This window comes from Xyrauchen texanus, chromosome 24 (assembly GCF_025860055.1).
Source record: "Xyrauchen texanus isolate HMW12.3.18 chromosome 24, RBS_HiC_50CHRs, whole genome shotgun sequence".
NCBI lineage: Eukaryota > Metazoa > Chordata > Actinopteri > Cypriniformes > Catostomidae > Xyrauchen > Xyrauchen texanus.
The window spans coordinates 33,504,007-33,520,079 of record NC_068299.1 but is presented as its reverse complement, the minus strand read 5'-3'; the positions used below and the strand labels follow the sequence as shown (position 1 = coordinate 33,520,079).

The 16,073-nt window shown below is 37.0% G+C and overlaps 1 protein-coding gene across 4 annotated transcripts; it reads left to right on the top strand.

Annotated features, from left to right (window-relative positions):
• Positions 1-379: 379 nt before the first annotated feature.
• On the top strand, positions 380-15,921 carry LOC127618211 (nuclear receptor coactivator 4-like). Of its 4 annotated transcripts, none has more exons than XM_052090540.1 (10): positions 380-514; positions 6,565-6,691; positions 7,805-7,945; positions 8,174-8,262; positions 8,470-8,578; positions 9,727-9,798; positions 9,905-10,036; positions 10,747-11,733; positions 13,663-13,758; positions 14,572-15,921. In XM_052090540.1, the coding sequence occupies exons 2-10, from the start codon at positions 6,566-6,568 to the stop codon at positions 14,575-14,577; spliced, it is 1,758 nt and encodes a 585-aa protein (XP_051946500.1). In that variant the 5' UTR covers positions 380-514; position 6,565; the 3' UTR covers positions 14,578-15,921. The 4 variants fall into 4 exon arrangements, with proteins under 4 accessions (XP_051946500.1, XP_051946499.1, XP_051946497.1 ...); XM_052090539.1 differs by having other exon boundaries at positions 9,724-9,798; positions 13,666-13,758; XM_052090537.1 differs by having other exon boundaries at positions 9,724-9,798.
• Positions 15,922-16,073: the final 152 nt, after the last annotated feature.

Genomic DNA, 16,073 nt, shown 5'->3' with positions numbered 1-16,073 from the left:
TAGGTAAATTTCATCTTCACAAAGCCAGAGTAATACAATCGAAACCTAATTTTAGATTTTTTTCTGCTGATGTAAAATCGCTTTTTGCCTCTTTTAGTAATATGTCTAAACCTCTGAACGCCAAGGCTTCAAAAACATATAACATCCTTAAGGATGTCACATTGAAAATGTAATCTTTAGATGTGATATCTTATGTATTGTTTTTATTTGTCCCTTTGTTAGCAATATGTCCCCATTGTTGTTATTATATATATATATATATATATATCTCTATCTATCTATCTATCTATCTATCTTTCTGATTTGGATTGGCCACTAGATGGCAGCATGAAGTGATGAACGCAAGTATCGCGAGAGCACGCCCTCTGACGTCCTCGCGTGACGCTCCTCCTTGACATTAGCCTTGGGTAACCAACCGCACGAGAGGACGAGCTTAACATTTCCCCTCAGAAGGCTACTAGTTATTCGTTCTATTTACTACTCCTTATTTTCAGTACAAGTGGCAGAAGTTGAGGTATGTAGTACATTTAGCTCTGCAATGACAGATTTGTGTAGAGGAATAATGTCACTGCTGCTAATGTGGCGTGGGAATGTTAATCTGGGTAATGAAGTGGGTGTACGAACGCACTAACTTTAAGAGTCTGACTTTTTTTTATTTTTCGTTGTTGTGGTTGTATGTTTAAGACCCTAACAATTAGCCTTTAGTCTTAGAAACTACACTGTTTTACATGATAACCAGTTTACTGGCGTGTCCTCTATTTAAAAGAAAGGGGGCTGCAGACGGACGACATTTTAAACATATTTTCAGTGTTCACTTTATATGTCGTTTAAATGATTATATTGTCTTGATTAACTCTCCACTTGATCTGTTTCTTTGAATTTTTAGTTATGTTATATGAAGTTTGTTACTTTTTCTCTATGTCTACATTGCACTGATCCAGTAAGTAACTTAGCCTTGCTCTGTTTGCAATTGCAGAATTCAAAAACAAATTGCATGTGTTTGAGTTATATATTAGCAGAGATTTAATTTGATGACTTTCACTCACTGAAGTTGACTGAAGTTGTAAACTTTTCAACTTTATAAAAAAGTTTGGAAACTGTGTGTCCCTGAAATGGTTTGGAAAACATCACCTCACCTGTCACTCTTTTAAACGCATTGAAATATGATCAGTTAATAACGTTTCCTCTTTCTCAAATGGAGATTTTTGTTTATTTATTTAGCTTCTTGATGTACAGATGGTTTTGCTTTTGCGACACTATCTTAATTTGGACTGACATTCACGCAGCACTTGTGTACAAAGAGTACTAGACATAATAAAGTACTAATATAATATTTAATATAGATGTGGTGTAATTCTCATAATCTCAAAAATCTAAAGTAATTTTGAGCACAGTCAGTCTGTTGGGGTCTGGGATGAACTTCAAAGGTCAAACTCAAGTTTAATCTCAGCACAGCACAGCATATTATATAATCTAAATTCAAACGGTCCATTCACAAAATCAACAGTTTCAGTTCCTCGGTCTGTTTTGGTTTCTCGAAAGGCATGGAGTTCTTGGTCTTCAAGGCAGTATTGTGCTCCAATTCTGTCCGTGTTTTTGGGTCGTTTCTTGAGGTCGTGAATTGTATTCGTGTCAAAATGAGTCGTAGGTGGAGCGGCCCCCTAGAGTGGGCCCCGTTCCGTGTGGTGTACGTGTGAAATGAGCCGGCTCTTGTGGAGGGCGGCAACAGTGCCTGCGTAGCAATGACGTGCCAGTGGGTCGAGGGATGGGGGTTTCAGATAAATCGGGAGAACAATACACTTTCATCTTTTAATAAAAAAATCTGCAATCGAAAACACTCGCTTTGATTAACTTGATCGCTGTTGTGTATCGTGTGATTGACAAGACGAGGTAGGAACCGAATTTGTTTGGTGACATAACTGATCTGGGAGCCGTAGCTCCCGGCATTATAGTGTTATTAAGTCTTTCATGCCTGTGCAATAGGTTTTTGTTTTGCTAGAAATCTTGGGGTTTAATGTTTGTTTTGGTGTCGCTTCCGTTTTGTCTGCGTGTAAATCGAAAACGACATTACGTTATTTAAGCTACTATATTCGCAGCTTTATTTGACACAGCAAAAAAATATATATATATACCAAGATGTACTTTGTGGACAAAAGGGCATTGTAATGTTTTTGGACATGCATCATGGTTATACCATAGGAGCACCTAATAAAAACATGGTATGTAAATAATCTGATAATAATGTGATTACTTAAAATTCAGTGAGAAATACGCATGTCATCAATTTAGGCTATGCATAAAAAGGGTTTTAAGTGCATTGGCCAAATATGGATTTGTTCCCCTTTTCTCTGGTTAATAATGCATGCAGTCAGGCAGGTAAGCTTTGGGGCTGTGGACAGGCTGATCTTTGTTCTGTCCATTGCATGTTCTCTGCAGATTGTGATGCTGCTGTTTGTTTCCTGGGAATTTATTCATGTGTTAAATTAATATGAATTCCTTATTTTAGTTTTCATTACATTGTTGAACTGTTTATGCTATTGCTTCATCAATGTTCAGGTGTTTAAGATCAAAACAGTTGCTGATGATCTTAAATGCAGTTCATCTCAGAGCAACACTCTTGGGACAAGTTTAGCCTCTTTCTATTGCAGAGACACTCCAGGAAACATAGCATCCTGCCCTTCAGCTGTAGATCATATTATACTGCACGTGTTGTTCTAACGTTCAGTGACATAGCATTACTGGCATGCTGGGATATTTGCAGGATGTCAAAGTTCACATGACAAAGATGACAAGCAAGCATATAACAACAATGCTTTCAAATGTAAATCAAACAAACTGAAATTCTAATCTTAAAAAAAAAAGAAATCCCTTTTTATCCCAATTTTGGAATGCCCAATTCCCACTACTTAGTAGGCCCTCATTGTGGCGTGGTTATTCACCTCAATCTGGGTTGCGGAGGATGAATCTCAGTTGCCTCCGCTTATGAGACCATCAATCCGTGCATTTTATCATGTGGCTCATTGTGCATGACACCATGGAGACTCGCAGCATGTGGCGGCTCATGCTACTCTCCACAATCCACGCACAAGCGAGAACCACTAATTGTGATCATGAGGTTACCTCATGTTACTCTACCCTCCCTAGCAACCAGGCCAATTTGGTTCCTTAGGAGACCTGGCTGGAGTCACTCAGCACACCCTGGATTCGAACTTGCGACTCCAGTGGTGGTAGTCAGCATCAATACTCACTGAGATACCCAGGCCCCCTTTGAAATTCTTCTCTTAAAGAATGGTGCCAATAACAAAACTTCACAAATCGCCTACTATCTCCAATATTGTAATGTTTTAAGAGAACGAGATCTTCATGCGAAAAAGTGTTGAATGACGGAGTAAAACAATCATGGTTAAAGGATGCTTATATTTAAAATATACTAGCATCTTGAGCACATTTTTGTTTTTATAAAATAGTTACTACATGAAAAAAAATCAAGTTTTGCATTTACTGAGCAAATTCAAGTGCCATCTTTCCACTTAAAGGTATAGGGTGCTTTCTGTTTAGAAGGGATCTTATGTGGTGAAAAAAGCAACGGTTATTGGGTACTATTTTAAACATTTATTTATTGGAAATTCAGTTTGAAACTATCTTCCAGCATGACATTTATAATTGTTCTCCTTTTGAAGTGTCCTCTGAAGGCATCACTTATGCCATGTGGAATGCAGAGATGTCAACAAAAAACAGAACGTGCACAGTAGTAAATACACCAGTTAAATGAACGTGTATTGCATTTATCTGTGTATTCTAACATGCTGGAACACCCCATTGACCGATCGGCATCTAGGTCTGGAACTATGCGTTTTATAACGGAAGAAAAAATGGTGTTATTCCATTATTCCATATTTGACTTAATGTGGTAATTGACATTAGAGAACAACTGGATAGGTAACGTTTGGCCAGACAAACTTTGATGTTGTCTTGACAAAGCCTTGTCTGAAAGTTTTAACTCATTTTTTGAATAGGGCTGGGTATTGCTACAGATTTCCCGATTCGATTCCGAGCTCTCAATTTGATTCCAATTTCGATTTGAAATGGACTCCTATGGGTGTATTTCAGTTATAACACGTGCTAAACATGATGCTGTCTCTTTAACAAAACCAGCATTTCTGTAAATGAATTGTAGTACAGCGTTGCGCATAGAGTAAAAGATCGATCTTGGGAAGTAAGAATCGAGATTGTGATGCATCAAAAAGTCAATATTTTTACCCACCCCTAATTTTTAAGTTTGATGGATATAAAGACATTAAAGTAAGACAAACAACCAGCTAGCTAGTTACTGAAGCAAATATATGGTGAAATAGACTGTCAGATAGATGAGAGAGAACTGCTTTTTGTGGGTTTTTTGACATTTGAAATTTTGACATTGGAGTTTGAATTAATGAGCATTGGGTTGGCCCATTTAACACATGTTGTGTTCCTGTCATGAAAATGCTAGTTAATGTTAATCATATTGGACTAAAACTTACTGGCTTTGCTCACACGTGACAAACTTAATCATGTTCTGTCTGGAGAGTTGGATTCGGTGTATAAGTGGGTTAGTGGAAACAAATTAGTCTTAAATATATCCAAATCTAAAAGTATGATCATTGGATCAAAACAAAAATTGACGCTTGGATCGGAATTAAAGTTACATATAGCCGGGCAAAGAATACAACGAGTAGAAAGGGCTAAACTGTTGGGTCTGGTTATTGATAGTAGTCGTTCTTGGACAGAACACATAAATACTATTGTTAACAGAATAGGATGTGGCATTGCATTAACTAAAAAATGTTGTCATTATGTGAATCAGGAAACTCTAAAAATAGTAACAGAGTCATTAATATTATGTCACTTGTCATACTGCACTGAGGTGTGGTCTTCTGCAACTAAAAAGGACTTGTCAAAAATTCAGGTTGCGCAAAATAAAGCAGCAAGACTTGTTCTAGCCTGTTCAATTAAAACAAGTAGAGATCAGATGTATTCTACTCTTTCATGGCTCACTTTAAACCAAAGAATAACAGTTACTTTAAGCAGTATGATATATAACACATTGACAATGAAAATGCCAGAAAGGCAAATAATGGTCATATAATGACCCCTATCCAAAAACTAATTTTATGAAGAAAACCGTTCTGTATAGAGCAATAGTCATCTGGAATAACATCCCATTGAAGTTCGTCAGCTTTGTAATAAGCTGGCATTTATAAGAAGTCTAAGGTGTTATGTGTCGATGTAGGTTTTTACATGTTATGATTAAGGTAATTGTAAATAACATGGTATTTATATTTAGTTTTATGAATCGAAACTAGATTATATGTAGGTATGAGTGTGTGTTTGTGTATGTATGTACATATATAAAATGTATATATTGTTTACTGTGATGATTGAAATGTGTTGTTGTTGTTGTAGTAATGTAATTTTTTAGAATGGAACCCAGGAAGACTAGCTGATGGCACAGACTTTCAGCTAATGGGATCCTAAAAATAAACAAATAAACACAGAGTATCCCAACTTCCCAATTTTTTATTTTGTTTTGTATGTATAGTAGATTAAATTGATCCTACCCTGAACTGCATACAACATCTATTCATCAATCCAGCATTACCACACACATGCGCACTAACGAACACGCATATGCTCACGTACGTGCACAGACTCTTTAAATATTTCATACTTTTTACATGTTTGTGTTCAAATGTGTGCATGTGTGCTTGCAACATAAAGGCCTCGGATCTGTGCACGTACACACAAACACTAGACATAGAATGCTTTTATATTCTGAAAAAGTAACACTTGTAGTGTTCCCTGTCAAATCTGACCATTGTGACAAAAAAACAGGACTAAGCCTATTTACACATTAACACTGTCATATAAAGAACATTTCATGAAACAAAAATACCAACACTTCATATTTCTGTTATATTTTCTAAACAACAAACCAAATCAACGAACGCCTGGTGGTATTGTGTCCTCATACACATGCCTGACAATAGTTTTTCACATGTGCCTTGCAAATGTTTTGTCTGCATTTGAAACACAATGCTTGATGAAAGAAAGATCATCAATGAAAGACCCTATTGGGAGGGGGCAAAGACAATTTTGGTGTGTGTGTGTGTGTGTGCGCGCGCGTGTGGTAATGCTGGATGAATAGACGTTGGATGCTGTTCAGGGTAGGATGAAGTTCATCTCTGTGGAAAAAAACCCTAAACAAAGTTTGTCGAAAATGGCCAATTTATACTTTTGTGTTGAACCTTCACTGTAGGCTACATGTAAATGCTTTTGGATCCACAAATGTCATTGCATTTGTTTAATGAATGGTGTAATTATGAATTCTCTCGTTACAACAGCATTTTGACGGTGTTCTGACAGAACATTGTAAATACACACAATGAAGAACTACTATAAATACAAAGCATCGCGTTGGTCACAATTCAAATCTAAAATCAAATCTTTGGTGCAGAAGTTTTAATCGGCCTCAACAGTATATATAAATAAACAATGTTTAAACTGATGTGTTTTGTTTGTCCGCAGAATGTCACCATTGGGGCCTAGAGAGAAGGCTGCTTTCAGGCAGTGCATTCAAGCCCGAGCCCAGCTGGAGGAGGCCATTACTGAGGTCATCAAAGCTGAAGTTCAACTCAAGAGCAACTCCAGAGAGGTGAGAGACATTAAACATTTTTATTTATTTTTTTAGCTTTGTGACTATTCTTCATTTATAACACAGACATGGCACTGACTTATTTTTAGTGTTCCATTTATGTCCTTGAGACATTAGACAAAATATACATATAAACATATTCGTGCTGCACACGTTCAATACTCGAGCACTCTGCTGATGATGAAATTTGCATCACACGTCCTGTACACCGACACTTGGTATACACCAAAGTATACGTTGAGCTTTAGGTAAAGGACAGTCTTATGTCCCTAATTTACCCATTATTTATCTTTTCTCACTGACTCATCATTTCTATTTATTATGTTGACTTTAAGTACTACTAACTTTTGAAAACTTTATTTGGGGCAAAAATCTTTTCTCAATTTTGGGACTGATATTTATTTAAATAAAGGCATGTAAACCGTCTCTAAGTCAGTTTTAAGTTGCTTCCAAAATTGGTTAGGGAATTAAGATATTTTACTGGTATTTGTTTTGACTACTAAAATGTTTGTATCCTTTCAACCCTATTCATTTGTGCACAATGAGAGATTATTCTGTTGTTGATTATTCTGTTGTTTACGATTATGAACATGAGGAAACATCTATGTACATGACAATGATTTGTCATAATTACTGTGCTGGTAGGATAGAATGGGACTATGATGACATGTGCTTGGTTCATAATTGCTACCTAGATGCAGGTAGTCTATATAGAGGGGGATTTGCTAGACCACAGCTAAACACATACACCCAGGATAGGTATTAACAACTTAGTTATTGTCTCCTAAATTGGTTGTTGGCTAAAATTAGGACTTTACATTCCTTTACTTAATCTCTGTTGAGAAACCTAATGAGAATTCCCATTAATCTCCGAAAACAGCTTTATCTTACTGAGAGTGTAATGCGTTTCTGTGACTCCAGTGAAAAGGGACTTTGTTTCCTTTATTGAAGACATCAGATCATAGCAGACTGTGTTTAGGAGGTAGAGACCCTTTATTCACCACAGCAGGAGTTTTAAAAGCTGCTTGCCATTGGAGCACATTTAAATCAGACAAGGTGTGACTTGTGTCTGTATAGCAAAAAGCTATTTTAATTCTGTCTTGTTGCTCTCAGGTGAAGTCTCAGTTGCACAGCTGTATCAGCAGACATCTGGAGATCCTGCGCTCTCGTGAGGTCTGTCTTCTCGAGCAGATTGATCTGGTGGAGCAACTGAAAGGAGAAACTTTACAACAGCAGCTCCAGCAGCTCCATTTGGTAACTTTTACTATTGATATTACTGTCAAAGTTATAGAGATCTTGAAAAAAATGTTCACTCAAAAATGCAAATTCTGTCATTCTTATTACAAGGTAGCATTTCTTGAGAAATGAAACTTGAATCTTCTCTCTGAATATTGAAACTTCTGGGTTGTTGCAGGCAGCTGTTTTGGTTAAAACCATTTTTAAAACTAAATCTTTATTTTTTTCTCTCATGGTTTTGCACAGCTCAGCGGCCAGTTCGACATGCTTATTCATCAGCTGGAGTATTCCAGTAGTGCCAATCCTGCCACCCAGCTTACCTACTGCCTGGAGAAGTAAGAACCAGATCATTTTTATTACACCGCATTTGTTTTTGTTTACATGCCAAGCTATTAAGAGTGGTACTGTAGTGGTTTAAACCCTATAATCCTTGTCCAGCTCTGTGTTGTCATTTTCAGGCTGCAGAACTGCAGATAATTCAGTGCATGACTTGGAATAGATATGGAGGTTAAATGTGAGACTCTTCTTTTGTCCTCTTCCAGATTGTCTTCTCTGAATCTGACTCCTGAAGAAACCCCAGAAATGAGTTTCAAAGCAGATGCTCGCTCCTTGCGCCAAGCTATCACATCCTTTGGGACCATTTCCACCCAGGTTTGTGGAATGCATGCTTATTTGCCCACTCAAGGCTTGTGACTAAAATGTTAATAGACATACATACCAAAAAACCAAGCAACATCATTGAGAGGGAACAAAGAATTTCCCTTTTTTATGTGGCACTTCCATTTAGGGCTTGTCTATAAAGCTACAACAATTACAATACTGGTCAAACGTTTTGAAACACTTATTCTTTATTATGTTTTTTTTTCTTCACATTTTTAGAAAAATAGTAAAGTCATCAAAACTATGGAATAACATAAATGGAACTATGGGAAAAACTGTGTTATATTTTAGCATCTTCAAAGTAGTAACCCTTTGCTTAGAATTTGCAGAAATGTACTCTTGACATTTTCATAACCAACTTCTTCAGGTATCACCCTGGGATGCGTTTTAAACAGTATTGGAGGAGTTCCCACCTATGTTGGGCACTTATTGGCTTTTCTTTATTATTTGGTCCAAGCCATCAAATTCAAAATCTTTTATTTTTATTTTGTAATTAAATTAATATGGTGGCACAATTATATTTTTGTCTACAAAACTCATTTAAAGCATTTAAGCATACGCCTTCACATCAAAAGATTTTTAAGATCACGAGAAACATTTCAGTCAAGTGTTTCTGTAGTCCAGATGTGTATATTTCAGTTATTTTCAGCCTTTTGACAATATTAAATATGTATCTTGATATTTGTATATTTGCTTATGTTATGTACAAGACTGAGGGATTTTTAGGTTATATTCAATATTATAAAATCAAATATAAATAAACCGATTCAACCACTCCTATTTACCACTCAGAAGTACCTACATTGTTTCCTTGTTTAGTCATAGTTCTAATTTTGACCACATTGTTTGCCAGAATACCTTAAACTGGAATTACTGCAGAATTTACCTTTAGTACCCTTTATAGAACTTAAACAATTTCTGTAGTATTGTGTTGTACTGCTAGACAATTAAGATGTGTAATTAAACATCTAATACAAACACAACTGAAGACTTAAATGTCCATTGACTGTTGACAGGAACACAGTATATATCAAACTTATATGTCCTCATAATTCTCTTATAAAAAGACTGTACATTATGCCCACTTCACTACCCTTCTACAAAGCTAATGCATTGATAACTCTTCCCTCCTGCAGCAGATGGAGATGTCTCAGGACTCTTTTGGGAGATCATGGCTTCTCCAGGACTGCCCAGTTTCTGCCAAGAAACAGGTTTGTTTGTGATGTCATACCTTGGTTTTCATTGTACTTTGATTGTGGAATCCAGCTCAGTCATTCACGTGCATGCAGAGTAAAATCCCCAGTCTTGTTTCCTTAGAAAATAGATCCTGAATGGGGCACACCTCTGGCTGAGTGGCTTCTAGGAAACTGTCCAGTAACCAGTGCTCCTGTAGGTCACCAGTTCAGCTCGAACACCAAGGACTGGCTGCTTTCCTCAAAGGAATCTCAGGTGAATCTCAGGTTATTTTTATCTCTTGTGGGCACATGTAAAGGAATGCTTTTGGTAGTGAAGGGTAATTTCACTATTCAGTTCTATCATTTTAATCAGTAGTTCTCATCTGGGTTTGATATCAAGTGGTGACCCAGAATTACACCAAAGTAGTTTTTTGTCCAAGTAACATAAATGTCAAATTTTGACATTTCTATGAATGGCAAAGATTTAGCAGTATGCTAAATGATTCACATAGGATGAATAAGAAAATGTATAGTCTTCATAGTTCTTGATTTTTTTTTTTGTGGACATTTTCGCTTAGGGGTGTACTCACTTTTGTTGCCAGCGTTTTAGACATTAATGGCTGTGTGTTGAGTTATTTTGAGGGGACAGAAATTTACACTGTTATACAAGCTGTACACTCACTACTTTACATTGTAGCAAAGTGTTATTTCTTCAGTGTTGTCACATGAAAAGATATAATCAAATATTTACAAAAAATGTGAGGGGTGTACTCACTTTTGTGGGATACTGTATATGGGATGTGTTTTTCTTATTTAGTTTGCTTAGTTGTTTTATTCCTAGCTGTCCACAACCCCATCAGAACAGATCTGTGACCATTTTTGGGTCACAACCAACCCTCCATGGATCATTTGTGAGACATTTGTGTAATACAATTAAGGTGTTTAGGAAATTGCAGACTGAGCTTTGTTTTTGCTCCTATATAGAAAGATCAACAATTGCCGCCTTTTGACTTCCAAAAGGCTTGGGGTCAACTCTATGACCTGGAGTTGTGGCTTTTGAAAGAGAAATTGCCTATTCGTGAGCGAACCCTCAGTGGCAGCTCAGCCTTCTCTATTGAGATGATCGAGGAAGGCGACTTAAATCTGAACCAGGTGGATGAGCAGAAAAAAGGGGGTGACATTACTGAGGAAGATGAACTTCGCAAGTGGCTCATCAGCCCAAGCAAGCAAGATAAGAGCAGCCCAGTCTCCGATGCTGACCGATTCAATCAGATTACCAAACCCTTTTATGAGAGCTTTTCTCCCAGTGATTGGCTAGCCAAATCTGACTGCAACTCTTGCTGTAGCACACGCTCAGAGGCCATTGAAATCGAGAACCTCGGAAAGCTCAAGTGCCTTAAGACTCCCCCTTCATCCACTGCTAGCACCCCTATCACCAACCCAGAGTCCATTGAGATGTGGCTACAGAAGACCATACCTCTGGAGACCAACTGCAAAGCCAACGAGACCTGCGCCAGCTATGCTCAATGTGTGTGTGATGATAACTGTGGAAAAGAGGCCCTAAGTTCTTGGCTCCTCAAGAAAGAGGGGCGGGATAAGAACGGTGTACCTGTCAGTAAGAATGCAACAAACAAAGCTTCCAGTCAGCATCAGGAGCACCAACAGAAGGTTCAGGCCATCCTAGAAGCCTGGCTACACCCAAGCAATAGTGCCAAGACTCCTGGCCTGTCATCCCTATCTACCTGGTTGACCCCGCACTTAGTTGTCAGCGATGAGAAGAATTCACCCTTACAAACTTCAGACATCTCCCAGAATCCTCTCCAGACTGAGAACTGGCTTCTGCCAGCATTGAAGCACATTAGCAGTACCACTGAGACACCAAGAGAGCCAGAGAACAAGAACACTAAAGAGCGAGACCGCAAAGACCTAGAGGAGGACAAATGGCTTCTACGCAAGCGGGAAAATGCACAGGTGAGGGGCATTTCTAAACAGAGTTGGCACTAAGAAGTAGGTTGGGTAAAAATATAGATTTTCCGATGCATTGCGATGTTGATTTTAACGATATTCAAATACATTTCTAAATCCCAAGATTGATCTTTTACTTTATGCAAAACTCTCTAATACATTTAGAGGAAATCACTCAACAAAATTTCGTGCTATGCAACTATATATATCTGGCAACTGGATGGTACATTTTTAGATTTCACTCACCAGCAGTATTGAAGTATTCAGCAGCAAGATTCTTTCACTGCGTGTTGAGAGCAAAAGTTTGTTTCGACTCGTTCTGTGTCCAAAGGTGAGATCCACTCAACCCAATCATGCATAGCACAGATGAGATAAAGCCGTCTCTCATTAACATGCTCTCATTTGCAGGCACTCTTTACGGAAATGGCAGCTTTCTTAAAGAGAAATTACGGGGTTTAGAACACGTTCAACAAATCAATGTAAATAATTATAAATAAAATAAACATGTAACAAACTATACTGTATGATATACAGTATGTAGTCATATTGTTGATGGAATAAATGGATTTGTTCATTTTTAAAATGTGACAAATTATAAATAAAATATAATTAGTAAAATTTATATTTTCATATTGTACCTAGTTAGAAGGTCCTTTGCATAATTAACAACATTAGCTGGAAAATAATTGATTTCATATGTAAGCAAAGTGGACAGTATTACTGAAATATCGAAATCGAGAGCTTGTGCCCTACTAAGTAGGGTTGGGAATCAAATGTGGCCCAAGATTCATGAAACATTCTTAAGAATAAAACTGTTCTTGATTACAATTTTCTTCTTATTTTCTAACTTAAAATATTTCATAATATTTTGTATTCCCGAGAAGACTTCTTAAGAAAGTTCTCAACTTTTTTCTAAAACTGTAATGGTCTATAGCTTTACGAACTTCTTTAAATGTATTCTAAGAACTTTGTGAATCCGACCTGTTTCCTATTTTTTGTTAAATTTTTACAAATTATTGGTGCCAAATGATTTTCATGACATTTATTTTCTTTCTTGGAACAACTGCATTCTGCACAAAACGTAGTGATAAAACACTCGTTCTACACGTCTTTCTGTTGCGTTGTCATCACTGGTCATATGCCACAAAACATATATACGCAGCCAGTGTAATTCAATTTGGGAACGAATGATCTGTAACTTTGTCTCGAACTTGGTTCATGTATACCTATGGACCATGTTAATGGACCTTATTCACTGTAGCCCCATTTTATATTTTTGGTGGGAATATTGTTTAAATTGTTTTGGATGATTCCATTGACGAAATGTTGAAGAAAACATATTTAAAAAAAATGCCAGTTGACCAAAATTACAGAACCTAAACTGTGAAAAATTTAGATCTTGGAGCTTTATACAGTGCTTGCCATTGACGTGACCATAAAGGCTCAGGTATACTTAGTTTTTCCATGTTCAAGAACGTCTCCGCATGTGGTGAAGCATTTGGTTTTTCAAAGTATACTCCCTTGACTGCAAGCTAATACAAATGCATTCGATGCATGTGTACAACGAGTGATTTGTGATACTCTTTTAGTACAGTCATCGGCAGTCGCTAACCTGAGCTGACGATGCGTACAGACAAGGACTGTCAGCACTTCGAGCAAATCTGGGCACACAGACAAGCCCACACAGACTGTGCTGATGACAAAATCAGCAACACGGACAATCAAAGTATAATTTGGCCTTAAGTATTTCCCGCGCAGTCTCGATTTCATTCAAATCAAAAATCAAATATGGCGCTTAAGGTCAGAACCAGATTCGTTAAATTGTTTATGATTCCCATATCTAGCAATATGCCATGACAGTGTGGTGAATATATTACTCTGATATCAGATAACAAGATGTGGTGAATAACTTATTTTATTTATTACATTTTTTAGCAGGAAAGACTTGGCCTCCCCAGAGTATGTGACCTATTTTCCTGCATGAAGCTCAATGGAGACAAAGAAAAGTGGCTCCACCAGGCACCTACACAGGTGAGAAACAATGACCATGTTTACATGCACTTAAGAAAGTGGGTTATTCCATGGTTTTTGCAGAAAGCGGCTTTCTGAAACTTCATGTGAAATGAAAACACAGATTTCCTTGTGCTGTTTAAGGGATTAAGAGAAAGCGGTTTAACACACCCAAGTTTCTCCCAGAGAAGGAGGTGGCCATGTAAACACACGCTGCATTCTAACAGGTTTTTTAAGAGCGCGCATATGCTTGGAACAGACCAGATAAAAAACGTCCAACAACAAGTCAACAAAACATTTCTGGGAGTTCACTGGGAAAAGCACATGTACACTATAAACTATACCCAAATGCAAAATATTGACAGTCCCTCACATTCGTGTATATGCGTTCGTACATTGAGGGAATCCTAGAGTTTAATATAAGGGGAAACCCCACTATTGCAGCGCAATTCCACTGCAGGTTGCGATAGAAAGTTAAGGAAACAAACAGAGCAAATATTTGGTATTATATATAATATATTCCACTCTGGAATATTTGGAAATAATGCCAAGCAACAGAGAATAAAATAGTGAAGTCTTCCTCCGATATTTGTTATTTACACAAGCATCATGGGGAAGTTACATTGCTCTGGAGAAAGCTGCTTACTGACCAAACCACATGTATACAAGAGTAAAGAGTACGCCGCTTATACAGTGCATGTTTAAAAGAACGCCGCTATCTCACAATAACCCACTTTCTGGTGTCCATGTAAACGTAGTCAATGAGATACTGAACTTAAAACATTTTACTTACAAAGGAACTGAAACCATTTTCTCTTCTCATTTCTCTTTCAGATATGAACACAACATTCTTTGGCTTTTTAGAGTTTTATTAGCACTATTTAATCGCTGATTATTGCACAATATCTTTCTAACGTGATTTTTAGGAATTTGCTCTTTCTGTTATCTTTCATTCTGGAGATCAAAAGAGTTATTATGGACTAGAGGTGTTGGCCAGGAGAATTTTAGGACAACCATTACTTGAGAAAAGGAATGTTATGCTGGGCTTATTTAGCCTTTTATTATGGGCATACAGTTAAATTCCAGTGATGTGTTGATAAACATAATTCAATAATTTGATTTAAAAATCATGAGAAAATGGGCCAGATTATTACATACAAAACAAATGCATTTTTTTGGTCCCATGGGGTTCCCATGATTTATTTTCAGTTCTTCCGAAGCCCCTCACCCACCACGGGAGAGGGGCTTGGGAAGAACTGAAAATAAATCAGTGTTAATCACGCACAGTTATAAAAGCTTTTTTTCCCCTCCATGTTGTGAAACTCTCTCTTGGACATATGGAGGAACATTTGCTCTCAAGCTTTACTTCATATTGATATTGAATTTGAGTTTTCTCAAGTGAGATTACATGTGCTCCCTTTGCCATTTATATTACTTAGTTTTTATTTTAAGACATTCTATACTTCAGTGGAATATAAGTACTCATACAAGCTAAATGCAGTTTATTCTGTCCAAACATGGTGCAGCAAAGAATTCCATTTGAGCATGGAATATTTCAAAAGCAGATTGTTTCTGACAATTCTGTAATTAAATCAAATCTCAGATAACTTGTGCCTGACACTGAATGTGTAGCAATGCTTGTGGTCTTTTCTCCTCTATTGTATGTTACGTCTACAGCAACAAATGTTCATTGTGTGGTCTTTCTGTGTTAGGCTTGAACTTGTGGCAAATATTTACTATAGAATCAATATATAGGTCTTAATAAATTTAGTCTTTCATAACAATAACTTGCTTTGATATGTCTTCGCTCTGAATCACCCTGTCAACATATAACATGAATTATACTTTGCACTTACTGAGCAAAGGCTGCAAGAATATTTTAAGCTGTTTCAAAGATTAAAATTAGGATCAGAATATCATATTATGGTGTCATCTCCTGTTTTCCTTAGTAATGGACCAAAAGACATGGTACATGACACATTAAAAATGCTCAAATATGGACTCTGGATTATATGCAGAGTAAATAGTTTTTTTGTCAGCCTATGACGGTGCTGAACAGCAGCAGTGTGCACATGTACACATATTGTAGGCTAAAGTATTGCTTGCATGATTTCTTACTAAAGCTGTGATCCCTGTCATAAAACTGTCAATAAATAAAAGGAAATAAATCAGTTTCCTGTTTTAATGTGAGTGGGTTTGCTTTTCTGTTTCCTGACACAGAAGTTGCCATTTTAAGCTGATGGAAAGAGGAATGTCTATGTAAAAGGAAATTATCAGTTTGTCAGTTGCTTGTTGAAATATAGCAAAATAGTGACAATGAGCTTTAAATCAAACAA